At 40.6% G+C, this 27,164-nt stretch overlaps 2 protein-coding genes across 6 annotated transcripts; both read left to right on the top strand.

Moving 5' to 3' along the window:
* Positions 1-1,424: 1,424 nt before the first annotated feature.
* On the top strand, positions 1,425-13,428 carry znf143b (zinc finger protein 143b). 4 transcript variants are annotated; one of them, XM_085165792.1, is made up of 15 exons: positions 1,425-1,526; positions 3,471-3,586; positions 3,833-4,021; positions 4,262-4,342; positions 4,854-5,050; positions 5,777-5,845; positions 5,942-6,058; positions 6,201-6,276; positions 6,847-6,972; positions 7,567-7,746; positions 8,348-8,575; positions 8,981-9,129; positions 10,007-10,159; positions 10,480-10,608; positions 11,621-13,428. In XM_085165792.1, exons 2-15 carry the CDS (start codon positions 3,481-3,483, stop codon positions 11,702-11,704), a joined length of 1,884 nt encoding a protein of 627 aa, XP_085021918.1. In that variant the 5' UTR covers positions 1,425-1,526; positions 3,471-3,480; the 3' UTR covers positions 11,705-13,428. The 4 variants fall into 4 exon arrangements, with proteins under 4 accessions (XP_085021918.1, XP_085021920.1, XP_085021919.1 ...); XM_085165794.1 differs by lacking the exon at positions 1,425-1,526 and adding an exon at positions 1,538-3,002; XM_085165793.1 differs by lacking the exon at positions 1,425-1,526 and adding an exon at positions 1,538-3,358.
* wee1 (WEE1 G2 checkpoint kinase) lies at positions 13,231-27,164 on the top strand. Of its 2 annotated transcripts, none has more exons than XM_085165795.1 (11): positions 13,231-13,360; positions 13,453-14,033; positions 14,482-14,696; positions 15,091-15,157; positions 16,015-16,187; positions 16,483-16,751; positions 24,292-24,381; positions 24,475-24,560; positions 24,653-24,823; positions 25,346-25,491; positions 25,899-27,164. In XM_085165795.1, exons 2-11 carry the CDS (start codon positions 13,542-13,544, stop codon positions 26,050-26,052), a joined length of 1,863 nt encoding a protein of 620 aa, XP_085021921.1. In that variant the 5' UTR covers positions 13,231-13,360; positions 13,453-13,541; the 3' UTR covers positions 26,053-27,164. The 2 variants fall into 2 exon arrangements, with proteins under 2 accessions (XP_085021921.1, XP_085021922.1); XM_085165796.1 differs by having other exon boundaries at positions 13,244-13,360; positions 13,456-14,033.

Raw genomic sequence — 27,164 nt, 5'->3', positions numbered from 1 at the left:
TCTGAGGTCAAAGTTTATAATGTGAAAAAATGTACTGAAAGTGTAAAAAAAAAAATCTTACAGATAATTAAATCATTATTTTCTGTGCATGTGTGTAATTAACATTTAGTTTTTCTCCATTCCAATCACTTTAAGCAGTTTGTTTACTTTATTATTTTATCTTTTTAATTAATTTTACTAGTTTATTTTCTTTTTTCAGTATGACATATAGATTAATATTATTATTGTCATATCAATCTATTTGGATTTTTTTAAAACTTTAATTGCATCTTTGTCAGGGTCAAACTCAAGGTTGTCAAACATTCCAACATCCCAAATCTGTCCCACCAAAGAGTCCAACACGGCCCACTGTATGACTTTGCAAAGTGTGAAAACTGTAGCCAAGTCACTAAGTATTTCTAGATTTTTACAAAGTTATGATTCATGTGAACATTTGGTGCCTTTCCTCCTGTGATCTTTAAATGAAATGAAATTCTTCTTCTTTTAATGAATGAAAATGTAATGATAGTAGACTCAATGAATGTCAAAGAACTGAGATGTATTTTTGAAAACTGATTTTTCTTTAGATATCCAATGCTAATTATCTATTTTAGTAAACAGTCCTGTCATCTAGAAGACTTGGGAGGGCAAAGGATATCTGTCACTGTGGCTTATGGTTGAACATTTTTAAAATCTTAGTTACCTATACCAGGTGAACTTTCATTCAGATGTACTTCTTTACATTTAATGACATGATAACATTTGATGGGATTTTCTTATGCAATGACGTTATTAATCTGCTCAACTTCAGATCTAATTGGGCAGTATCTGATGAAATACAAATAGTTAGACAACCCTGAGGTGAATCCTGCATTTCTACAGTCATTCTGGCCTCATTGAGGACTACATCTTTACGTCTTTTCAGCTTCTTTTGTAGGTGTTCATGAGGTAAAATTGTATCAGCTACTTTTAAAAGATGATTATCTGATGTCCTGGGTGTAGTTTGTAGTGTCGTGTCATTTTATCCCACCGAGCCTCTTTTCACTGCATTGCCCACATTCCCCCTTTTTTTACCCACACGACCTTGTTTTCAACATGGATGCCGAAAATTCTTCCACCACAGCGCAGTTTATGTCGCTGGCGAACCCATTTAACCACATTTTGTGTCGCACGGTGGCTCGGAATCTACAATGTTGGCTGACTATCGTCTACCTTTCATGCTTAAATAATTATTTTGTAACGACGTAGCAGCGCATTTACAGTCAAAAAGCCGAGACAATGCGAAAACGGACGCGGAATGGCGTCTGCCAGGGGCCCAGGAGGCTGAATAACAGCAGTATAGACTCGAATGAACGTAACATGCACACGCCTAACCCAATAGGAGCGGGCTTTGCGAGTCGGTGACCAATCCCTCAATAGAGAATGGGCGGGACAACACGGTAAGGATAGTTCTGTCATACATGTTCCCGGGTTGTGAACATCGCCGACCGTTTCCTGCACTGTTGCATGGTGGTCGAACAGGAGGAATTGTTGGAAATTTTTCGGAGGTTAGTATATAAATTGGTTTTTACCCAGTGTGCATTATTCCCTCAGCCATCTCTGTGAGAGGGAGTGACAGGTTGCGGTGGGGATTTAGTCCAAGAATGGGAGACGGCTGTTTAATCATAAAATAAAATTGACACCCACCGAGCCAAAATGCTTATGTTATCATTAATTAGCTCGCGGATTCCTCGCTCTTGTTTTCCAACTGCGTTGGCGTGAGTTAGCTAGCCCTCCGTTTGTCATTCCAGAGCCCTTTTAGACTTCACCAAATCATTTCAAAGTCTCTGTGATCTCGATAACCGCAGTCATCGAGAAACAGTTCGCCAACAACCGCTGTGAAAGTCGTGACAGCGCTGCTTGTCATAGTTAGCAATGTTGTTAGCCTACGAAGCGGCTATCAAGCTTACTCCATTACGGCATGTTTCTGTGGCTGTAGTCGTCAACTCAGCGTTTAGACACGCTGTCAGTGTGATAACTGAATACTGGGATGCCAAAGCCGGTTAAATACACTTGTTTGATATACAACAGACTTGACTAATGTGGCAAGTCATAGTTGTGCTACATCGTAGCACAACTATGACTTGTGCTACATCCAAGTATTGAGTCCAAATCAACAAGCGCCAAAAGCACATCAGCTGTGAGATTATATGCTTATAATTAACGTAAGGTCAAAAAATAATAACTCTTCAGCTGCTATGGGGAAAAAAGCTCTAGTGATAAGACACTAGTAAAAGATTGAATTACCAAATGTGAGCTGAGCACAGCCGTAGACTGGTTTATTATAGTTTAATAATAAACTATTATAATAAGTGATGTCATGTTTATGACTTGAACTTGAAAACGGAGCAAGTCAGAAGAACGCTATAACGAATCTTAATATGCTTCTTCTTTCTGCGTTTAATATCCACAATATGTCACCAGAGTTGTAGGGATTTCTTTACATTTTTATTTTGTATTCGTGTTAGATTTTCTGTTCATTTAACTTCCAGAGTTAGTTTGTTCGTTTCGGTTCACTTTTTGTTAGAGATGTTGTAATATATCAGCTGAACAATGTTATCAACCAGTATCGGCCTTATTGACTCATATCACCTATTGGCAAACACATGACATTTACAGATGTTTATCTTTTATGCAACATAAATTTTCCACGTAATAAATGTTAAAAGGTGTGATGAAGATTTGAAATTTTGTTTATTTTTTATGACGATAAAAGAAACAAAATATATGAGATTACTTTGTTTCCTTGGTACAAAAAAGAAAATGAATACAACAATGCAAACACCTAACACTGGTATCAATTCCATTGAGTCAATAGAAATAGATTAACTATGAAGCCTGATATGAAGCAGGTTGTTACATTGGCTCCAATTTCACAAGTGTTGTATCTTTAGTTTGAATGAGGGGTATTTGTCTGGGGCTGAGCTTAGAATAAGAAATATATGTTGCAGACATTTCATAAACAAACTTGACTCACTTCGCAGGTAAATATGTGCTAATGTTGTATGTGTTCACACATGTTACCATGCTGAAACTGGCAAAACAAAAAAATTAATGTAGTGCAAAAAATCTCAAGTTAATTTTTGTTTATAAAAAAATCTATTTTTGTTTTACTCTTTCACTTAACTTATTTTGTTCCACACTTAGGTTAGGTCATTCTAGTAAATCAAAACTAAGTTATAACACATTATTTCTATGCAGTTGTATGGTTGTTTGCCAGTTTGTTGGTTGTATTTACTGAGTATGTTTAGACACTGAAAAAAACATTTATATATGTATGTATTGCACATATTGGAGGAATAGTGATGATTGGGGGGCACTGCAACAGCAACAACATTAAGTAAGATTCTTAATGGTGACATCCAGTTATCAAATAACTGCACAGTATCTGCATTTTCGGTGCCTGTGTCAGTATGCATTTCATTTGAGTGTCTTGCCTGTTTCCCCTGCAGCAGCTAAAGCATGCTCTTGGCCCAGATAAACCGGGACTCCCAGGGAATGGCAGAGTTTCATGATGCTGATGGGCAGCCGGTCACACTCTGTCTAGCAGAGGCTGTGACAGTGGGAGGTGAGCCTTTAAACTTTCTATTGTTACAAAAAAATTTACTGACATAACTGCAGAACAGTACATCTAATCACATTTGAATTTCAGTCCCAGTTTTGGTTGAGGATGGCAAAACGGTGTCCAGAAGTAATCGGGTATTAGCTGGGACAAAGTGCATCACATCGCAGTCCTGTTGTTTCATTTTGTGACGATCTACTCCATTACTCCTTAAACTAAAAGTCTATGTTTTACTACTCTCTTATTTCCCAGATGCAGATCAGATGGAGAGTATGGACACAGTGAGTCTGCAGGCTGTTACACTTGCGGATGGATCCACTGCATATATCCAGCATGACACCAAAGGTTCCTTTTCAGATGGACAGATTATGGACGGCCAAGTTATCCAGCTGGAGGATGGCTCTGCTGCCTATGTTCAGCATGTGCCCATGCCTAAAGCGGGTAAATAAAATGGAAATATTGTAATACCAATAGCAGAGTAGAGCTTATTCTTTGTGTACTGTGTTTGTGGCACAGTGCAAGGCTGTAATTTAATTGCATGTCATCTATATTATGTAACAAAAGCTCACTAGTAGCTTTTCTTTCTTTTCTTTGCAAGCTCCTTTGACCACTAGTAGCTAACCAAGAACACACTAATGAAGAAGTGAATGTGAGTAATGTTTATTTTTAATGCATTTTTAGGGGGGGGCAGTTTACAGCTTGAAGATGGACAGGCTGTTCAGTTAGAAGACGGAACAACCGCCTATATTCACACACCCAAAGGTAAATAGCACCTAATCAAACTGAATTTAATTTCTAATTTTTTAAGCATCTTTCATCTATTCAGTTAGATTATTTTAATGTTTCATTTATTGTGCATCAGTAAAAGAAAATAGTCAAAAAACATCTGCTTATCCTTTATTATCCTTTACTCTTTTTTTTTAATATAAATTTTAATAAATTTATTTGCAGAGTTTGGCTAAGCTGCAAGTTCACAGACATTAAAAAATGTTCATGTGCATGTGTATCTTCTTTTTTAAAAAACAGTTGTTGTTTATTCATGGGAATTAAAAATGGTTACATAAATGTTAGTGTTGGACTAGAAAATGTACAAAACATTTATAAATAAAAACTCTTAAGGTGAGGGATTTTACCACAAAGAAGCATTAAGTTTGGGTCCAGACATACATGAAACTATTATTTCCCTCCCCAAACTTTTTTATTTTTACTGGAACAAAGCTCAGTTTCATCAGTGAGTTTCAGTTTCTGCGTCCTTCTCCTAATTTCTGTGCAGAAACATATGATCAGGGTGGCCTGCAGGAGGTACAGCTGGAGGATGGGAGCACCGCCTACATTCAGCACACTGTGCACATGCCCCAGTCCAACACCATCCTGGCAATCCAGGCTGATGGCACCATCGCAGACCTGCAGGCGGAGGCGGCAGCTATTGACCCAGAGACCATCAGCGTGCTGGAACAGTATACCACTAAGGTACGTGTGCTTTGTCTTTGAACTGGTGTGGTACCAGCTCTACATTTTGTGTGTGTGTGCGTGTGTGTGTGTGTGTTGACACAGAATTATGACAGCGAGAAAGTGGTGGGGTATGCAGTATAAGTGACAGGTGGATTCAAGGATGGGGGTGGGGTGGTACCATCTGAGGCCCTTCCTGTTTGGAAAGGTGATGGTCACGCAGAAGGCTCTGTGGTCTGTGATGTTTACAGATGACACTATGATCTGTAATGAGAGTAGGGAGCAGGTGGAAGAGCTCGGAGAGGTGGAGTGCACTGGAGAGAAGAGGAATGAATGTCAGTAGAAGCGAGACAGAACACGTGTGTGAGTAAGAGGCAGACAGGTGTAACAGTGAGGATACAAAGAGTAGTATTGATATGAGCTTGCAACGTAGTGGCATTTTATCATGTCACACAATATTTTTAGGTAAAAGAAAATCACTAATACCATTGTGTTCTGCGCACATGTAATTGGCTTGCGTAAAAAGTTATTATCTTGTTATCTTGGCAAGATGGTCACTTGTGAATATGAGATTAAATATTAACTTATTCATAGGTTATATAAATTTGCCTGTTTTGAATGTTCCATTTTTGCTGTAATAATGGTTTATCAATTTTAAATCTTATAGTTTCATATTTCATATCCCTTGGTTTAATATATTTATGATCATCCAGTAGATATTAAAATAACCTTTCTTTTCCCTCAAAGGTGGAGAATATAGAGAACCCCCTGGGGACCTTTGGCAGAGTTGAAGCAGACAATGGTGTCCACATGCGGGTAATGTTTCTTTTTATTTATTTCTCCTTTTTTTTTTCTTTTTTTTTCTTTACGTTAAGCCTAACATTGAATACATAATTGTGCCTCGTCTTTCAGATTGTGTTACAGGGACAAGACAACAGGCCAGGAAGGGTCTCAAATGTTGGGGAAAAGTCCTTTCGCTGTGAATATGAAGGCTGTGGAAAGCTGTACACCACTGCCCACCATCTTAAGGTAAGTGTGGGTGCTTTGTTTTTCTAAAAAGTTTTTTTTTTGTATTTGCCTCCTCAAGTGTAGATTATTTAAAGATAACATTTTGTAAGATTTTGCCATTTACTGAAATGCAATGCTTTACAGTTTTGTTTGTGTCCTGCAGGTACATGAGCGTTCCCACACTGGAGACAAACCGTACATCTGTGACTATCCCAACTGTGGAAAGAAGTTTGCAACAGGTAGCAACGGATAATATAATTTTACAAATTGACTCATGGCTAATTTCTTTTATTTTTGTTGCCAAATTTAATTTTTTTAAACCCTTGATTAAAATCTCATTATCACCATAGTGATGTCGACAATTGAACTAGTCAGGTTATTACTGTGTAAGTAAGTTATTTTTTTCCTTTTAATGAAGGCTGTAATTGAGTGGGATTTAATTTACTTGCAAAAAATACATTTTTTGTTTATCAAATGACTTGAAATGTGTGGAAAATGCAGACTCTTCAGTAAAGCGCCCCAGACAAACTGCCTTAATTACCACTTGTAAACACAAGTTTAGTCAACCCCATTCAATTAAATTCTATTCTTTTTATAGAGCACCAAATCACAACAACACTTGCCTGTTATGTTATATTGTAATATAAAACAGTATATTGAAAGAGATCCCTAAAGGTCTCTTTTGAAGTGGAAAAAACTCTTGCTATTAAACGTAAGACCATATCTGAGATCAGTATAAATATGGAATAGGCTGCTTGTAGGCATGGAATAATAATTTAGCTGAATGTCAAATTGTGTGATCCTTTAAGGCTATGGACTGAAGAGTCACTCGCGCACACACACGGGGGAGAAGCCATACAGATGTCAGGAGTTAAACTGCTGCAAGTCCTTCAAAACCTCTGGAGACCTTCAAAAGCACACAAGGACACATACAGGTAAACAACCACACCCAGAAACTCACTGACAAGTCACAATGTTGTTGCAACACTCAATAAGCCTGATAAGGTTTGTAAACAAACCCAGGAGATTAACTGTTGTTTGCTACTGCTGGTAAAAGCTACATTACTTCAGGGCTGTTAATACAGAAGGGCTGTTTAAGGAGTGTTTGGAATCAAAATGGATTGAACTAACTAGCCACACAGCATTGTCTTTTTTAAACAAACAACACATGGTGGTGAAGAGCTAGGATTGGCTGAACAACTTGAGGGGGTTGTGTCAAGTTGTTCAGCCAATCCTGAACAACAGATGAGGGGAGCTGAAATTTTTCAAAGCCACCATAGTGCAGCAGGAGCACAGGCACATGGTCATCACGAGAAGCATGACGCCAAGTTCCTCCTGCTTGTTTTTTAAAACACAGCAGACATTTTGCAGTTGGAATCACACTGGTTATTTATAAAGGCCTGAAGGCTAGTTTTCATACCAGCATTAGTCATGTTAAACAGCTGCTTACAGTGTTGTGTCCTATTTCTGTCAAGTTTACAATTCTATAGATTTCAAGCTGCAGGGTTGACATACTTCATGTTTTGCAGGAGAGAAGCCTTTTAAATGCCCAGTTGAAGGCTGCGGCAGGTCATTTACCACCTCCAATATCCGTAAAGTTCACATCCGAACACACACCGGAGAACGGCCATACTACTGCTCTGAACCAAGCTGTGGACGGTCATTTGCCAGTGCCACTAACTACAAGAATCATATGCGAATTCACACTGGTGAGTCTTCGGTATTTTATAATGACTCAGCTTGCTGAGTCGTTGTGAGTCACTAAGTGCTCCAGTTGAACCCCTGGATCTCAGCACAGTTTTTTTTTTCACAGAAGCTGTGCAAAAAGCTTTTAAGCTGTTAATTGATAAAGTTTCAAGATAGCTTAAATCATCATGTCTAACACTGAAGTTTGAAAAACTCTGTTTTACTAGGTAGAACAAACCAACATTATTTTTTATATATTTTTAAAACTATCTAGAATATCTATAGAATATCTAGATTTTTAGTCTTTTTGTGGACATTTAATCCTTTTACTGGTCTTCTATATAGGATATGTATTTGGATTTCATAGCTTAATGCTAGCTCTAATGTTGAATATATGTGCAGATGGAAATAAGCTAGTAAACTATATCTGGGAACAATCCCTCTGTTCACTGTTCTTCACTACATTGTGATCTTACATATAAAGAAAACATGATGTAAAAGTAAAGCACATATTAATTCTTGAGTGCTGAAACAACACACCAATAAAGATGGGGGTCTTCACTTCTCTTGCAGTTTAATAAATGAAGTCAAAAGCTCATTGTCTTACTGTTTTTTCCACTTCAGGTGAGAAGCCGTATGTGTGCACAGTGCCTGGGTGTGAAAAACGCTTCACAGAATACTCCAGCCTTTACAAACACCATGTTGTTCATACACCCTGTAAACCTTACAACTGCAATCATTGTGGGAAAACCTACAAGCAGATTTCCACACTTGCCATGCACAAAAGAACAGCGCACAATGACACCGAGCCCATCGAAGAGGAGCAGGAAGCCTACTTTGAACCCCCAACAGGTCAGTAAAATGTAACAAAACAGCTTTATAGCTTTATAAAGCACTTTAAAAACAACCACAGCTGACACAAAGTGCTGTACATTAGAACGAAATAATACAATCACATAAGATATAAATAAAAGCCAAAAAAAACAATAATAATAATTAATTTGTTAGTTAATAAATTAAAAGAGAAACTAAGTCTCACTACGGTCAAAAGCCAAAGAATAAAAATGGGTTTTAACGTGTGTTTTAAAAATGGACAGTGAAGGGGCCTCTCTAAATGCCTCTTTTTTTTTTTTTTTTTTTTTGAAGTCTGTGAGGGATGTAGGAATTTAGAATGGAAACAGATGTTAACAATAGTTCAGATAAAACTGTCTATTTATTAACTTACAAAATTCTAATGAATCCTTAATGTCAATTCAGATGCCATCGATGACCCCAGTGTGAGCTACACGACAGCTGTAGTGGAGGCAGATGACTCCGGATCAGAGCCAGTTCCAGTGGAAAGCTCCGACATGGTTGGTCCGCAGCATGTTGCCCTGGTAACACAGGAAGATGGAACACAACAACAGGTAAGAGAATACAACGACATCATGACTATAAACATATTGCAAATAACAATAATAATAATAAGAAGAAACGAGGATGCTCATCATATACCGTATATGAAGCAAACGCCTCAGAAATCCCTTAAAACTACATTCATTATAATGGTCACCAGTGGCAATAGCCATGACTGCAAAATGACATCTGATCCCTGAAAACTATATAGGGAAAGCGACCTTCTGCCCTGACTTTTGTAAACATTTTCCTAATGTTTGTGGGATCAATCACCAATGTCAAGTCATGTTAAATAAAACATAAAATTCATTTCTTCTACGAGTCAGGAAGGAGGGAAGCCCAGGATGGTAATTGGCTAACAACTAGTAATTGACAAATGGTTAGACGCTGAGCAAACTGACCTCTAACTCTTTACGTTCGGTGTCACATGACCAAAACAGCTCTGGTGAAAATGGTCTTTACAAACAATGTAGTGACAAATTACTAAATCCATCATTTGAACTGTCAGTTGCTGTTAGTTGGCAGTAATCACATAGCTGAAACTGTTGTGAACTTCTATTGTGCATACTTGTCAGCGCAACTAGACAGCTGGCTGATATGTTTCCTAGTTTGGATGTTCATTAGGTCTTTGAGGGAAGGGCACATCAACCATCATTAGCATTTCAGAATTTTCCCACGCAATAAATTGTCTTTTTAATTTATATTTTTATAGCAATAAAGTTGCCTTTTTATGCTTTTTTGTTTCAAGTGACAGCTGCAAAGTCTCATGACTGTTTGTCTACTATTGAAAAGACGATTTCTAATCTCAGTGGGACTTTGACCTGGCTAAAGGATGCAATCTGAAGTTGTCAGAGTGTAATTCAGACTCAATGTTCTTTTCTCTTTCAGGTCAGTATCTCCGAGGCAGACCTTCAAGCTATGGGTGGCACAATTACCATGGTAACCCAAGAAGGCACAACCATAACTATCCCAGCCCATGAGCTGGCAACTCAGGGTGCTCACTCAGTCACCATGGTAACAGCAGATGGCTCAGATGAACAGGTAAACAACTCTCATAGCTCAGTAGACTGCACTCAGAATAATGTGAAGGGCTTTTTTTCTATTTAGAGGGCTTCAGTGTGGCGTTGTATTCAGCTTAAATAACTGAGCTGAAAATCAAGTCTATATATTATAAAAGTAACTTAAGAAAGATCAGTTGCTTTTATTTTTAGTATTTTTTTTAAATCAGGTTTTCAATTTTAATTTATTATTTATTCGGTTTTCTGGTAAACTTCCATGATGGAATCAGATGTGTTTTAAAAATATATTTGTGGCTCAAAAATTAAGCTGTAATTTGAGTACAGCGTTTTTGTCGCCCCCAGGTGGCCATCATGACACCTGACATGGCTTCATTCCAAACTGTGGAGGAGGCAGGTTACAGCCAAGAGCAAGATGATATTCATCCTGTCACATTACTGGCCACATCCAACGGCACACACATCGCTGTACAGGTTGGTAAAGATCATCAGAGGGACCGAGTTCCAGTCATTAAATGTATTTAGTTCACTTTAAGAAGAAGATAAAGGAAAAATTTGGAAAATGTTACATCTTTAAGTCTGGTTGGAACAGGCTCTGTAGTACAGAGGCCCCACCCTGAAAATATATTTGCCTAAAGGCTTTTGTAAATATAATGAGCAGGTGGGGTTCATCTCAGGAGTGGTAGGTGTGCTGTTGTCCTCTTACTGGTTCAGTCAATTCAGGATCAAACCAAAACTTAGTATGGATGTTATTCAAATTCATGGTGACTGCTAACTTGTTATGCAAAAAAGAAAACCAGCGCTGTAAATAATTGTTTGTTTTTCATTGACACACAATCCTATTATGGAAAGTAAAGGGTTTGGGTTTTTTTAAAATGCCTCTACATATGGGAGAATGATTTATTTGTTAAAGTGCAGATGTTATCTTTATGTTTATCTAATAAATTCACTAACATTTATCCACTTAAAATACCTTTTTTAAGCTATGTATTAGAGTATCATGCTTAATTTACTATCAAGGCCAAACCCTTAAGGGTATTATAATTACATCAAAGGGCTAACAACCTTTTTATTTCCCTCCACTGTCTTTATTTAACAAATTGCACTGTTTCTGTTATGTTAATGATTTAGCAAAGGCTTATTTTGCATCTTTTCCGTCATGTGACAGTCATCCTCAAGCAGCCTGTTGGGCAATGGTGGTGGTATTGTTTTTGAGAGGGTTGGGAGTATGAATGCATTTACTTCCATATGTGTTTAGACATTGACACAACTTTTATTTTAGCTCCTTTATTTAAGTTGCAATTAAAGTGCTAACTCTCTGAAGTACTTTGAAGGATATTCATGCTCAAGGGATTACAGCACTTTAATATGTGCGCCTTTATTTTGAAGGGACCAAAACCTTGTATGTGCTAATTCTAGTACTGCTCACCTGTGGTCATCAAAATGTCAATATTGTTTGCATTGTTTTCCTCTCTCTTTTTTATAGCTTAGTGATCAGCCTTCGCTGGAGGAAGCCATCAGAATAGCATCAAGAATACAGCAAGGAGAGTCACCAGGCCTGGATGATTAATCGATAAGGACAGTGATTATGAATTAAGACTAATTTCAAATGGACTATGTCAGTGGGAGAAATCATGAGTCTTCCTCAATGTTTTTCCACAAAAGAATTTAGCTTTTATGTGTACATAGAATTTTGATAACTGGAGTTCTGGTGTGCTATTTTGTCCCTCTACATAAAATGTGAGAGGATGAGGGGGGTGGGGAGGGGGGACTTTCTAATGTTTATGGTGCACAGTACTGCAGTGTACAGCTAATGCTATTTCTAATAAAACAAACAAACAACAAAAAGTGTGATTGTGTGACTGCAGTTGATTTTCAACACCCACGTGCTTATTAACTTTGTCTCATTTCAACCTTGCTCCATTGAGAAGGTAAAAAATACCTAGAGGACAAAGGGAAACTGTATAACACAAAATTTTTATAAAAGATTACAGAAAGATATGAATGACAAGCACAATAAAAAAAAGATCCAGAATAGTTAAAAAGAGCATTGTGCAAACACATTACAGTACATGGAAAACTTTTTCAACTACCCTAAGGAATGGAGAAGAAGTGTACTGGTGCTGATTTTCAAAGAGCAGAACTGTAATAACTACACGGGAATAAAGTTGATGAGCCATACCATGAAGATGTGTGAAAAAAATGTCTAAGTTAGGCTTCATTCTGAGAAAGCACACTATAGATGTGTTGTTTGCTTCAAGACTGTTGATGGACCCTAGGTCAGAAAGAGTTTCACTGTGTCTTTGTGGATGTAGATAAAGCAGACAATAGGGTGCCAAGAGAGAAACTGGTACTGCATGAAGAAGTTGGGAAAGGGATTTTTGCACAAAATCTTCTTTTAGCCACATTTTTTTTTTAAAATCTAGTGTCTTTTAGGTGCCTCCCATACTCCGTTCCTTCGTGCACAAAATCTGCCATAGAATCCTCATACAACAATATATTTTTCTGCTTTTTTTCATAAATCACTTAATCAACTTGAACCCTTTTCAAAATGATTAAACATTAATTTATTTTCAAAAATGTAAACTTTTAATGACAGTTTCAGATATTTGAATTATTAAGCATTTATTGAAAAAACTTTGTCAATAAACTTACTAACTACTATAAACATACTAACTTGCATAACTTGTATATAACGGGTGGGTGTTTATGTTAAGGGTTTTCTTGATCTTTATCTATCGCGGCGTCTTTGATCTTTCCGCCTGAATAAATTGTCCTTAATGGTCGCGTCTCGGTCAGCGTGTAAAGGCACGCGTTCGCGCCAGATTGTTGCTTTGCTATTCATGACGTAACGTCTCCCGAAACCACCCTGAACGCCCATCTTTCAAAATTTAGGGACGAGATGTGATTGGCTGCGCATGGCATGTGACCAACGGTCGCGGGAAGTCCTTTCCCACGCGCGTGATAGGAAGGAGTTGGTAGTTGACTCATTCAAACTTTTTGTAAACATTGGAATGGTTTAATTGTGGAAAGACGTGTTTCTCTGTCAGCGAGCCGTCAAGAAGGTAGTGACGGACACTCACATCCGTCGGGTGGGGGCTTTATTTTTCGGAATTAATTCAATATCAGCTCAACTTCGGACGTTGTTCTCGGGGCCATTTTTCAGCGTTGGATGGGCGTGTGAGATTCAGCAAACACGTTAACTTTGTAGGCGAAGCTTCTGAAGGTAAAAGTCGTTCTTTTCAGACTTTTGGATCAGTACCTTTAATTTGAGGCAATTAGAAGTGTTGTATCTCATTAAAAAAAACGTCATTTCAGCAGTGCTGTGGATCCGCCGCGTGCTTTTCAGTTTTGGGGTTTTTTGTTTTTTTTACGGCGTCAACGAAGCCGGGTTTTAAATCCTGAAAATGTCGAGCTACAGCCGCCATCGGCACGGATCTCCTTCTCCCAAAAGTCGGCCAATCCGTCAGAAATTACAGTTCACATGCAGCGACGGAGAGGACGACCTCATCGAGGACATCAATAACAGCACAGGGGGAGAGTCTGGCTTCACGGAGATGGATTCCCCGATGCCAGTGCGACGGATCATCGCCGATAAATGCCTGGACGAAAGCAGCAGCCCCCTGAATCAGTCCGGTGGGGACGAAGACGTGGAGCTATGGGACGAGGAGGAGAGTTTTGGATCCCCAACTCACCTGCAGTCACCCAGCAGTGTTATATTTGCCAACTGCTCGCCATCTCCTCGGAAAAACTCTCGGCTGTTTGGAGGGTCTCCCTGTCGTCCCGGATCTCCGGACGACGGGGGGGGATCCAGCTCCCCGATCCCGGACTGCCCAGACACCCCCCCGCACAAAACCTTCAAGAAACTGCGGCTTTTTGACACACCGCACACACCAAAGGTAAATGTAATTTAATTTTTGAGACATTATTCATAATCAGACTCTTTCAAAACCGAACATTTGAGTGCACTTTCTTGTCTTGTCTCTGTAGTTTAACTTACTGCTTCGATCTTTTCTGTCTTTTCGGGCCTAAAAGTGGAAAGAGATCAGGCCTTTTGGCAAACACACTGATTCAAAATTTTGAACTCCTGGAGAGTCCGTTAATCACCCACTGACCCACTTAATGTATAACTGTACTTATTGCATAACGTTATAGTCATCCAAACAGTTGTATGTCTGGGCATGTCTATCAACGAGTGAGCATTTAATTTAAAGTACCTTTACATTATAAATACCAGTTATTGTTCTTAGCTTATTTTATACGCATTTTGGTTGAAACAGATGGGTTTTTGGTGTTTTTAGTCCTTCTGCTCTGTTATTCACTCATCTCTAAAACTGACTTTTGCAGAGTTTATTGTCCAGAGCTAGAAGCTCAGGCCCAGGGTCCTCCAGCAGGAGAGTTTCCTTATTCAAGAAAGTGGACGTTTCAGGAAAGTCACTTATTGACAGTGGCAAGAGACAGCAGACCCCCCTGGTCAACTTTAACCCCTTCACCCCTGACTCCCTCCTCATTCAGTCTGCCACACAGCAGAGAATCAACAGAAAGCGAGCACACTGGAATGAGTAAGCTTCTAACTTTATATCTTGCATCTTTAGATCAGTCCTCAAAAACCCCGTGTTGCACGTTATTGTAGTTGAAATGTGGCTGCTGGAGTCGATAAACTGCTGTCAATGATTTTGTTCCAGATTTCCCAGCCATAACAGCTAGTCTTCAATTACCTTAATGTTAATACAGCTATGCAACAATCGTTAAACACACAATGTAGTAGCCGATTTTGTAGACCTGTATTAAACTTTACCTGTTTACCTTCAGCACTTTCAGAATATCTAAACATTTGGCAGTATAAGGCCCGAGGTTTACCACGACCTCACTGAACTCTGCCATGTGCTCTTGAAGTCCTCAGTGCTGCCCCCTGCTGCTGCTAACCCACATTATTCTTTATCTTTAAACTTGTAGCTCCTGTGGAGAAGACATGGAGGCGAGTGACGGTGAAGGAGAGGAGGAAGTGGTGCCACCATCTAAGGTATTTAGATGTTCTTGTCATTTCTAGTCAGATTCAGTGCCTCTATTTTATTGTTGGGGTGTGTTGCTGGCACTGCAAACCAGAAAAATTTTCTTTATTCTGTCCGGGTGTGAATAGTGTTTTCTAGGAGGTTTTATAAATGACTAAATTGTGAGTCATATATTGAGGCCTTCAGTCACCAGATATCAAACTCTATAAATATGTGTGGTGTATTTTGGGCTTGTTAAATACATCTTTCCATCACCATCAGTAAGAGCACCAAATGAGAGAATATTTTTCGAGAAATGGTTTCCCATCTGTAGGTAAAGGTCTAGAATTCTGTTTTGGTTATGTTTTTTGTTTTTTTTGGATGGAAGCCACAAATAAACATAAGTAAAATGAATTGCTCTTATAGGGGAAATTATGTAAAGAAAAGATTGCTTTTAAATTTTATTTGGTTCCTTTTAAATTCGTAGCTACAGATGTAAAATTTGTGAAACATACCACAAAAGTTAAAGACAAAACCAAAAAAACAAAACGCGAACCACACATGTTAACTTTTTTTTTTTTTTTTAATTAACAAATCTACAACAAAGGAAAATTTGGTAATTGTTGAAGTTATAAATGTGGTGGAACGAGATTTAAATGGAAATTCCAAAACGAGTATGTTGCACAATGCTCGTTGTTATTCTAAACACATAGAAAAGGCTCATTCACATGTGTATTTCATATGTAAATTGCCTCAAAACTATTAGCTGGGTAAACCTGTTGGTTTCGGTGGTAACTGGACTGGAAAAGTGAGCTTTGTGCTGGTTGATAGTTGGATTTAAATGATTGTATCAGATTTTCTTTTGTTAAAACTCTTCTCCCACCCTCAGAGGATCACAATGATGGAAAGCAACATGACGTCCCGGTATGCTTCAGAGTTCCTCGAGTTGGAGAAAATTGGCTGCGGGGAGTTCGGTGCTGTGTTCAAGTGCGTGAAAAGGCTTGACGGCTGCATGTATGCCATCAAGAGGTCAAAGAAACCTCTGGCAGGATCAGTAGACGAGTAAGTAGATTGGTTTGTTTAAACTACGCAAAAGAAGATCATATTTATTTGTGGTGAATATTGGATACAAATTGGATGAGTGGAAAGATGGCTGGGTTATTCAAACTTACCTGTACTACTGTGTTTGTAATAAGACACATGTGTATATACCCAAAGAGACCCATGTTTCCTCTTTCATGTTTTTAAAGGAGCTCACTAAAAGTTCTTTTACTGGAAAGTTTTGACCTCCACTCATGTGAACTAAAAAACCAGCTCCAGTCACGTCCTAATTAAATCGGTCTGTTCTCCTTCACAGGCAAAATGCCTTACGGGAGGTGTATGCTCATGCCGTGCTGGGCCAACATCCCCATGTGGTACGCTACTACTCAGCCTGGGCTGAAGATGACCACATGCTCATCCAGAATGAGTACTGCAACTGCGGCACGCTGTCTGACGTCATCGCAGAGAACTACAGACGGCTCGGTTACCTGTCGGCGCTTGAGCTGAAAGATCTGCTTGTGCAGGTCACACAGGGACTAAAGTACATCCACTCAACTTCTCTGGTGCACATGGATATCAAACCAAGTGAGTAATTGATCTTGATGTTAAAATATTGGGAGTTGCAATATTTGATGTATTTTTTTTAAAGCAAAAAAGAATGGCCGTCGAACTTATTGAGAAGTTGGATTATTGGGCTTTCCTGCTTGAAAAAATGTTTTGGGGATCTCGGCAAGTTCAAGACAGCCAGAATAATCATGCACATTGGTTAAAACGAACAGTCATTACAGACTTGAAGACTTGTTTGTTACTCAAAAGTAATATACATTTTGTTCTTATTAAATAACAGGAAATAACTGTTATCTGTCATCACTTTATCTTTAGGCCTTTTGTCTTTGCTATATGCCATGAATGGGCAAAATTAAGACAGGCTCTCTTCTGACAGGGCTGTGTTTCCTGGTTCAGTTCAGTTGTTCAAAGTCTGTCCCTTAGCTTTACCCTAGACCAGGGGTGTCAAACATGAGGCCTGGAGGCCAGAATCAGCCCAAGAAAAACAATCTGGCTCACTGCATGGCTTTGGAAAATGTGAAGGAGGACATACATTTTTAGACTTTTAACTGTATTTTCTTAAGTTTTACAGCTTTTCCTATATTCTTGATACATCTAAGTAATTAGGACTAGAAATCCACCTTAGAAATTTTAGCTTCTTTTTTTTCTTTAAAGGAACTCACAACTTAAAACCCTCTTGTTTTCTAATTACAAGACAGTCTGAGCAATGAGATGTCAAAACCTTTTCTACAGTTTTTACACACATTTTACTATTTAAGCTATTTGTATAGTAATGGCTACTATTTAATTGACTAGTGCAGCTTTTCTTTATCATGTTGAAAAACCTTTATGATGTATAGTTGAAATTGCATTACTTTTCTTATATTACAATGTCTCATAGGTTTACACTGACAGCAGGGGACTTTCAGAGACCACGCCTTGAGGCGACAATTGTTGTGATTTAGCACTATGTAAATTGGATTGAACTGAAGTGGCCCAGCCCACTTGAAGTGAAAGTGGGTTGTATGTAGCCCACAGCGTTAAATCTGTTTGCCCCTTTTAAGAATCCAAGATGGCGCGGCCACATCCAGACGCCTCCCTGACCGCTCAGCTCCGACTATCCACATTTCTTGTTTTTTTTACTTATTTTTGCTCTGGTTTACATCCCAAAATCCTCTAGTCTTATAGTATACGACGGCAGATCACTTGTAAACATCGGTGACAAGGTTGCACATCTAATCTTGGACACTTTTAAACCCGACCCATCCTGGCCGCCAGAGATTCTACGCGGCGCGGAGAAGGACGGGCCGCTCATCCGAGGCGTAGAACAAAGAAGCGCCGGGGGAAACGCGCTGGCATTAGGAACAGACTAAGGCTACGTTCACACTGCGGTCTTAGTGCTCAATTCCGATTTTTTGATCAAATCCGATTTTTTTTGTCTGCTCGTTCACACTACAAATAAAATGCGACAGCAAACCATTGACTGTAGAAAACATGGACGACGCGACCCCGCCTCCTACCATTGTGCAAAAATGAAGCCAAAATATCCCGCTTGTGGAGGCTGCCATCTTGCAAATTTGGAGCCAGAGTCTGCGCAGTAGTGACTTGAGGTGGAGCGACTGTGTAACGCTCCCGTCCACACACCCGCTGGACTTGACCGCAAACACGCCCCCCTACACGTTTTACGTAGCCCGGCTGCTCGAGTTTTTTTGCTGGTTTACCACGACTGACGACTCGTTTAATTAAGGTAAATACAACCATGTCACTGTTATAAAAAAGACACACAGCTTATCATCTTATAGTTCTAAAATCACTCTGTTGTTAATTCGTTAGTTAGATTAGCCGCTAGCATATGCACTGTGTTGGAGGCTTGTTGCTAGCTAGTTAGCGATGCTACACACCTGCTACTCTTAATAGTTTTCAACACTTGTGTTTTTTTAATCCATTTTTAGACAGCGATGAGATCAGCTGCACACTCTACAGAGGCCCAGAGTTACTGTTAATATCAAAAATATAATGCTGTCCTTTGAGATTTTAACATAAGACTGAGTGTAATGGATCTAAAACTGTTTAAATCTTCAGAGCCCTCTACAGCCTGGTAACATGGAGACTTTAAAAACATCAGCAGAACGTTTCAGTAATGTAGTCTAATTTGTTCTTTTCATTTAATAATAGACTCCATATTATATCAACAGCTACATTCACCCTGGAGAGAAACTAGTGAGGGAGACCATCAGGACCAAGCTGGGTTTCCTGGGTCCAAAGGTTTGGAGAAACTTCTTCCCTTTCTTTCATCACAGCTGTCCTGTGCCAGAAGTTCTGTTGACCCGCTGTAAGAGGCATCATTTAAGAAACACCAGGAAGACTGAAGCTCATCGCATTGATCAAGCAGGACTCATGATCTTCACCAGCAGCTCCCTCACAGGGAAATCTTCAGCACTCCTCCGTAGGCCCTCCCCAGGAGATGGATAAACCCAGCATTTCATCAACACAAACCTTCGGTTTGTGTAATGTTATAAATACTCAGATACTCTCCAGAGGCTCCGGACTTTTACATAAAGATATTATATTCAGTCCTGTAGAAAGTTATATATTTAAAAATATATGATCCTCTCTGGTTACTCTGGTATGAATAACTCTGAATCACTTTATGGTAAATATCACACTGTGTTTTAAAAAAAAAAAAAAAAAAAAAAAACCAAAAAACTGACTTTGACCTTCATCAGGTTTTGTTTAATTGTGTTAGACAAAATCTCATATGCTCTTCATGCAGCTGAGTACATCAAGTGTTTAAAACGGAAGCTGTGCAGGTCTGAGATCAGCAGCTTTGTGAAACACCAAACTGAGGTCCTGTTAATGCTGATATATAGTGACACAGTTACATGAGTGATTAATCCTTTTGTTTTTTGTCTTTAACTTTATCAATAAAACAGCTGCAGCTTTCACTACAGCACGTGTGATACTTTAACCTTTGTACTGTTTTCATCAGTTCATTTTGCAGTTAACATGTGAACATGTTGGATGATCTGTCTGCTGTCACTCGATGGGGCCGAGGTCTGAATCTGAGGGCAGCTCCTGTAATCACAAAGACAACAGGACCATCAAACTCAGATATAAATTTTATCCCTCAATATTGAAATAAAGCTGATTTCTTTAGTAAATTCATTCACCTGCACAGCTAAACGAATCCTGACAGCAGAGTGCTCATTTTAGGCTAGGTCTGAGGAGCTAGCTAGCTAAGGACGGTAGTTACGGATTAGCTTACAAACACGTTTAACTTACCGAAAAAGTGCAGCGGGGCCTCGGGTAGTCCAGTTTACTGAGGAACACCTCAGGCTGTCAGGTTAAAACACTCGGTAGTGTTTTCGTAGCGTAAACGTTGGGCGTCCTCTCAGAGCCTACGCTCTATTTGCTATTCGCGAACAGAGATACGCAAGTTTCTCCGTGACTGCAGCTGTCAGTCAAAGCTCTTATGACGACGTTTCACCCCATTTAACATCACCGCGGTAGGAATTAGAATCAAACTTATGGGAAAGGAGACCCCTTGAACATCAATCAGCGTGATGAGAACTATTGAAAACAAAAGAAAGAATCTTTGGAAAAAAATTATCTAAGGAGAATTAATTTATTTTAGAGTCTGACCCCAGTCCCATCCGCTAACATGGAGGAGCCGGGGTTTATGATCTATACTGTAGCCAGCCAGGGCGATAGAGACGTTTTGGCTTCGTTTTTGGGGAGCTGTCGCGTCGTCCATGTTTTCTACAGTCAATGCAGCAAACGCGCTCTAGTGTGAACGCTCAAAGCGGCTCGCATGAGCAAAAGAAAATGTCACACACAACGCGCTCTGTTTAGACCCAGAGCAAACAATATTGTTTGACTGATGGCCCTTAATATAAAGACTTCAGACATCACATTTCCCAATTTTTGCTTTAAGTTATTTTGTTATTTACATAATAATGTAGATAACCTAATAATTATCCTTATTGCTGTTTTAGAGAGAAGCAGTGCTTCAAAGCATAGTTGCAGATTTCTGTCAGAATCTGCAGATTATGTAGTACAAATAAAATGTTAACGTTTCTCTAACGTCTTCCCAGCAGTTTCACCGGATGGCCAGGAAGCGTTCGCGATGTCTTCTCGGGCGCTTCTCCGGCGCATATAATTGGCGTCAGTCTTGTGTCAGTGATGTAAAAGACGGATTTAATGCGACTTGACCATTCACACAGCAGTCGCTTTATAAAACATCGGATATGTATCGGATTCAGTACCACATACGAAAGTGACCCAGATCGGATTTGAAAATATCGGATTTGTGCCGTTCACACTGTCATACCATGATCGGATATGGGTCGCATAGGGTCAAAAAAATCGGATTTGATGCGCTTTCGCCTGCAGTGTGAACGTAGCCTGAGACAGCAGGCGCATCGCGCACCACTGCCCAGTATCCTACTGGCCAATGTACAATCCAAGGAGAACAAGCTCGATGACCTAAGAGCAAGAGTCACCTTCCAACGTGACATGAGGGACTGCAACATTCTGTGCTTCACGGAGACATGGCTGACCCCCACCGTGCCGGACCAGGCCATAACTCCGTCGGATTCATTCTTTGTGCTCCGCGCGGACAGAACGGCAGAGTCGAACAAAACCAAAGGTGGATGAGTGTGTTTCATGGTAAACAGAAAGTGGTGTGATGCCGGGAGCATTTCTACTCTTTCCAGCGGCTGCTCGCCACATCTGGAGTTCCTGAGCATTAGGTGCCGCCCTTTCTATCTGCCCCGTGAGTTCACCTCGGTCATCGCCACGGTGGTCTACATCCCACCCCAAGCGGACACAGGTATGGCTTTGTCCGAATTACATGATGTGCTGAGTTCGCTTCAAAACAAGGACCCTAATTGTAGCAGGAGACTTTAATAAAGCCAACCTCAGACAAGTCATGCCAAACTTTTACCAGCATGTTTCGTGTCCAACGAGGGGGAATCGAATTTTGGATCACTGCTACACGCCATACAAGCAGGGCTACAAAGCTGTCTCACATCCGGCTTTTGGGAAGTCTGACCACAACGCCATCTTCCTCATTCCCCAGTATAAACAAAACATACGGAGGGAAGAAGTAACCACGAGGGAGGTAAAACGGTGGTCTGCCCAATCAAAAGCTACGCTACAGGACGCACTCGACGACGTCGACTGGGACATGTTCAGAGCATGCGCAGTCGACATCAACGAGTTTACGGAAGTAGCGGTATACTTCGTCAAGTCAAAGTAGCTTGCAAAGAAAAGCGTCTGGACTTCTTTAAGTTTGTCAATATGCTAGCGGAGGAGATTATCCCCACTGCGAGAGTCACCCCATTCCCAAACCAGAAACCGTGGATGGACAGATCGATCCGCACTGCAGTAAACGCCAGGACCGCCTCCTACAACGCGGGTCTCGCCACTGGCGATATGAGCGCCTAGAAAGCTTCCTCATGCGGCGCGCGGTGAGAGATGCCAAACGCCGGTACCGGGAACGTGTGGAGTCCCGCTTCCACCAGGGCGACACACGGAGTATGTGGCACGGACTACGCACCATTACGGACTACAAAGCCAGGGACACTGCGCCGATCAACGCCGACTCTGCATTCACCAACGAGCTGAATCAGTTCTACGCCCGTTTCGAGGTTAGCCAGGCGGCTAATGCTATCTACCGCCTGACTACCGAGGACAATGACGTCATCAGCGAGAGACCGGTGACCAGCATCGCGGAGCATGACGTCCGAGCGGCATTGAGGAGAGTGAACACAAGGAAAGCGGCGGGGCCAGACGGCATCACCGGCGTCTGTTGTGCTGACCAGCTAGCAGGTGTGTTCACTTACATCTTCAACGACTCCCTGGCGAAGTCTGTGGTCCCCACATGCTTCAAAAGATCCACCATCATCCCTGTGCCCAAGAACAGCAAACCCTCATCCCTGAACGATTACCGGCCAGTTGCACTGACCTCGGTAGTAATGAAGGTGTTTGAGAGGCTGCTGAAGAACATCATCTCCTCCTCGATCCCAGACACCACAGATCCGCTGCAGTTCGCCTACCGATCCAACAGATCCACAGAGGGTGCCATCGCTCACGTCCTGCACACCACCCTCAGCCACGTGGACAAGAAACAGGGTAACTATGTGAGAATGCTGTTTGTTGATTACAGTTCAGTGTTTAACACAATAGTGCCCTGCAGACTGTTCACAAAGCTCAGGGATCTGGGACTTAACAGCCGTCTGTGTGCATGGGTGTTGGACTTCCTCACTGGCAGAACTCAGGTGGTGAGGGTTGGTAGATGCGTCTCTAACAGCATCACCATCAACACAGGAGCACCTCAGGGATGTGTCCTCTCGCCACTGCTCTACTCCCTCTACACTTCAGACTGTGTGGCCACCCATGGCTCCAACACCATTGTGAAGTTTGCTGACGACACAGTGGTGTTGGGTGCCATCTCATCTCACTTCAGAATGAGTCAGCACAGAGACTACAAGCCCATTATCATCAATGGAGCTCCAGTGGAGAGGGTGCAGTCCTTCAAGTATCTTGGTGTCCACATCTCCTCAGACCTGACATGGTCTGCCCACATTCAGGTCCAGACCAAAAAGGCTAGGCAGCGCCTGTATCACCTACGACAACTGAGGAAGTTCAGGGTCTCTCCAAAGATCCTCAGGATTTTCTATACAGGCGCTGTGGAGAGCATCCTCACACAGAACATGACATCGTGGTTTGGGAACAGCTGTGTGAAGGACCAAAAAGCTCTCCAGAGAGTGATCCGTACAGCAGAACGCTGCTGCAGGATTGCTCTCCCCCCGCTTCAGGACACCTACACCAGGAGATGCCGGACTAGAGCAGCGGACAAGGACCCGTCCCATCCTGGCAACAAACTGTTCCAACTTCTGCAATCTGGTAGAAGGTTCCGCATCATCTGGGCAAGGACAGAGAGACTCAAGAGGAGCTTCTATCCCCAAGCCATCTGGGCCCTAAACACACACACCCGCCCTCTCACATCATCTATAATTGACTGAGACAGGACTCTCTTCCAGGCATTCTAAACCCAGGCACAATGTACATTCCAAATTCCTTTAATTTTAAATATGTTTATATTGTCTATTCTGTAAAATAGTCAGATGTCTATTCATATTAATGTACAGAATTCACCTGCTTGCTGCTACTACTGCACATTCACCCAATGTGTGTGTGTATATATATATATATATATATATATATATAAATAATATAATGTTCTTCCTCTACCCCCCCCCCCCCCCCCCAATATTTGCACATGTCGAGGAGCGTGTCAGGCTACATTTCACTGTGTGTTATACTTGTATAACTATGCATGTGACAAATAAAGAACCTTGAACCTTGAAGAAATGTGTACCCCTGCTTTATGTGGCCCATTCATGCTGATCTGCATAGCTGCCCCCCAGTATGCCCATTTTAAAACAGGAAAAATCCACACTAAGGTATTTGAGGTTGCGACTGGCCTTCTTTCTTATATTTTATAGAAAAGGAGATGAGAATTTAACATTAAAGTTTCCTAGTCCGAAACTAATAGAAGCTTTCTTTGTTTTAGGCAACATCTTTATTTCAAGGAAATCCATAGTGAGCTGTGAGGAATGTGACGAGGATGAAGGACTGACTCCTACTGTCATCTACAAAATCGGTACGCTCACTCCAAAGTTCTTTAATATCTAGTTTGTCATTTTATTAAATGTCAGATAGCTCATTCTCACATTCACCTGCGTTCCCTCTCCAGGTGATCTTGGTCATGTGACAAGAGTGAACAATCCACAGGTTGAAGAGGGCGACAGCAGATACCTGGCTAATGAAGTTTTACAAGAGGTTTGTTTTCCTGCTTAAAAAACAAACCAAAAAAAAAAAATGCTTGTACTTATTCTGCTGCACTTCCAACATAATTTTTGTTTTCTCTTTAGGACTACAGTAACCTGACAAAAGCAGACATCTTTGCTTTGGCCCTAACTGTTGTCAGCGCGTCAGGGGCCGAACCTCTACCCACCAATGGAGAGAAATGGCATGAGATCAGACGGGGCAAACTCCCTGCCATTCCTCAAGTGCTTTCTCCAGAGTTTCTCAGTCTTCTTAAGGTAACTGCACAACACTTGTCTTTCCTTTTAGATTCTTTTAGAGTTTATAAGAATAGGTGTTATTATGTCTTAACTTTTGTGCTAATCTGAGCCAAGCTGCATGTTCCCAATTACTTAAATGTATAAAGATAAACTGGAGGCCATTTCAAGTTTTTCAAGCGGCCCTTTTCAAGCACTTTCATTGGGTGCTTGAAAAGTTTAAAATTTTAGCCTTCATAGGACAGGAGAGAGCAGACAGGTCAGTAGGGAGTGAGTGAGAGGGAATTTCACATGAGATGGGCCGAGGTGGATTCAAACCCTGGCCTCTGACAAACCAGATAAGCTATATTAGCCTTCCCGTGGAAAAGTTTCTTGAATGTTTTTATTTATTTTATTAACCAAACAACTGATCTAATAATTGAATTGTAGTTAATGTATTTCGTCTTCTTTTTTGTAAATCTAAGCAATGTCAACCTCAGCTTTTAGTTTTCTGGTGAATTTATTTATAGGTTTTTTTCTTTTCTTTTTTTCTTTTTTCCCCAGCTCATGATCCACCCTGATCCAACAAGGCGCCCATCAACCTCTGTCATCATCAAACACCCGGTACTTCTGACCACTGCCAAAATGAGTGCTGATCAGCTCCGAGTAGAGCTCAACGCAGAGAAGTTTAAGAACGCCCTGCTTCAAAAGTACGTACTGCACAGAAGCTTACCAAGTGTTTATTGTCTTCACTCATCAGTCTGAAAATTCCTAGTTTGTTTGAACAAGTTGTGTGATGGCAGAAAATAAGCCAGTTATGGAGTACCTATCCTGCACCAGTGTTAAAGGAGGGGGCTGGGAATCATTGCTCTGTCACTTTGAAAAATAAAAGTAGCAAACGCATTATAAGAAATGTGTATTCAGCAATTTGTTTGTATTCCTTAGTTAAAATAATAAACAGTGAGCATAGTGAGCTTGAGGGAGAAACCCAAGGATTGTGCTCAGTTATCTTAGCTCATTTGGTTACAGTTTTCAGCTAAGTCTAGGACTGTTCTTAGTGTGGTCTACCGTCTCCTATGTGTCTCGTTTATTCCCTTTTTCTTTTAATGTTCTTCAGAGAGCTGAAGAAAGCCCAGCAGGCTAGAGCGGCAGCCGAGGAGAAAGTTTTATCCACGGACAGGATCTTAACCCGCTCCACAGTCCAGAACTCCAGAACCACCAGGCTTATTGGGAAAAAAATGAGCCGATCGGTCAGCCTCACAATCTACTGAGACTTTATTCCATCCTGATAAGAAGTGAAACACGAAGGCTTATGGACCTTTTAACCAGAACGGATCACTTAAAAAAGAAAAAAAACAACAACAACAACTTTTTGTTTTGGAGGACAACCCTGTCAGTTGAGGAGTTGGGCTCCTCTGTCCAATCAAAGCTGTAGAGTGTTGATGCACCAGACTTGAACTCATCTCACTAGACTCTTTGCCAATATAGTTCAGTCCTTTCACCAGTGGACTTCTTTTTTTCTTTTTGAAAGGAAGGTAGTTGCTTTACCTTTTACACGTTGTCATTCTTTAGGTTTGCATAGATGTCAGACAGTTCTCTCCATTCCTGTCCTTGCACTTCTCTCGACTAAGTCGAAGCGCATTTCAGCAGATCAAAACTGCAGTGAAGCTTCCCCCCCCCCCCCCCCCCCCCCCCCAATGTGTGAATGTACTCAATGTAGCCGTGCGCACCTTACTGCCTGTCGCATGCCTGATGCTGGCTACTAGAGGATCTGAGAACTTACAGGTTCTGTGTTTGTAATGGAGCACTTTGGAGGTAACATGTGGCGCTTACCACATTGTTTCAAAAGAGAAAAAAAAAGAAAGAAAAGAAAATGAAAACCTGCTGCTATCAATGTTTTTGTGTGTCAGGGTTTGGTCGGTTTCAGGTTGGATCGTTAATTGTCACTGGCTCTTATTTTCAAGTAGCAGGAGCTCCTGTTTCCATCCTGTTTTGTATCTGGTCGGATGGAAATAGATCATGCTAAAAAAATAAATAAAAAAATTATCCAATGTCTGTGAAGTACCGCAACCAGTGAACCAACTTGTTATCTATGAGGTTAGAATTGATCCATGCTTTTAATCTTGCCTATTGATCAGTGCTGCCAACCCTGCCTGTAGCATTACTACAATCATCGTCCCGTTCTTACGATTCTCATGTGTTCTGTTGGTTTGTTCTTTCTTCTGTCTGTTTTTCATAACGCTTGTCTTCAATTACTGTTTAGGCGAGTATTCCTCAACCTTTTGTTCTTGTAACCCCATAACAGTAACTTTTCTGTTGTCTGTTCTGTTGTTGTACCATGTACATATGTTCTTTTTAATAAATTCTCACCATCTACACTTCA

Source organism: Neolamprologus multifasciatus, chromosome 7, assembly GCF_963576455.1.
Source record: "Neolamprologus multifasciatus chromosome 7, fNeoMul1.2, whole genome shotgun sequence".
NCBI lineage: Eukaryota > Metazoa > Chordata > Actinopteri > Cichliformes > Cichlidae > Neolamprologus > Neolamprologus multifasciatus.
Note: the sequence above shows the minus strand (reverse complement) of the source record. Positions and strands in the feature narration are given on the sequence as shown.

Bases quoted from the DNA above. Each gene is read 5' to 3' on its own strand.
- znf143b (XM_085165792.1), top strand. From the start codon at position 3,481: ATGCTCTTGGCCCAGATAAACCGGGACTCCCAGGGAATGGCAGAGTTT. The intron at 5,051-5,776 runs GTACGTGTGCTT...TTTCCCTCAAAG, and splicing joins TGGAACAGTATACCACTAAG to GTGGAGAATATAGAGAACCC. The intron at 6,059-6,200 runs GTAAGTGTGGGT...TGTGTCCTGCAG, and splicing joins CCACTGCCCACCATCTTAAG to GTACATGAGCGTTCCCACAC.
- wee1 (XM_085165795.1), top strand. From the start codon at position 13,542: ATGTCGAGCTACAGCCGCCATCGGCACGGATCTCCTTCTCCCAAAAGT. The intron at 24,382-24,474 runs GTACGCTCACTC...TTCCCTCTCCAG, and splicing joins TACTGTCATCTACAAAATCG to GTGATCTTGGTCATGTGACA. The intron at 24,561-24,652 runs GTTTGTTTTCCT...TTTTCTCTTTAG, and splicing joins CTAATGAAGTTTTACAAGAG to GACTACAGTAACCTGACAAA.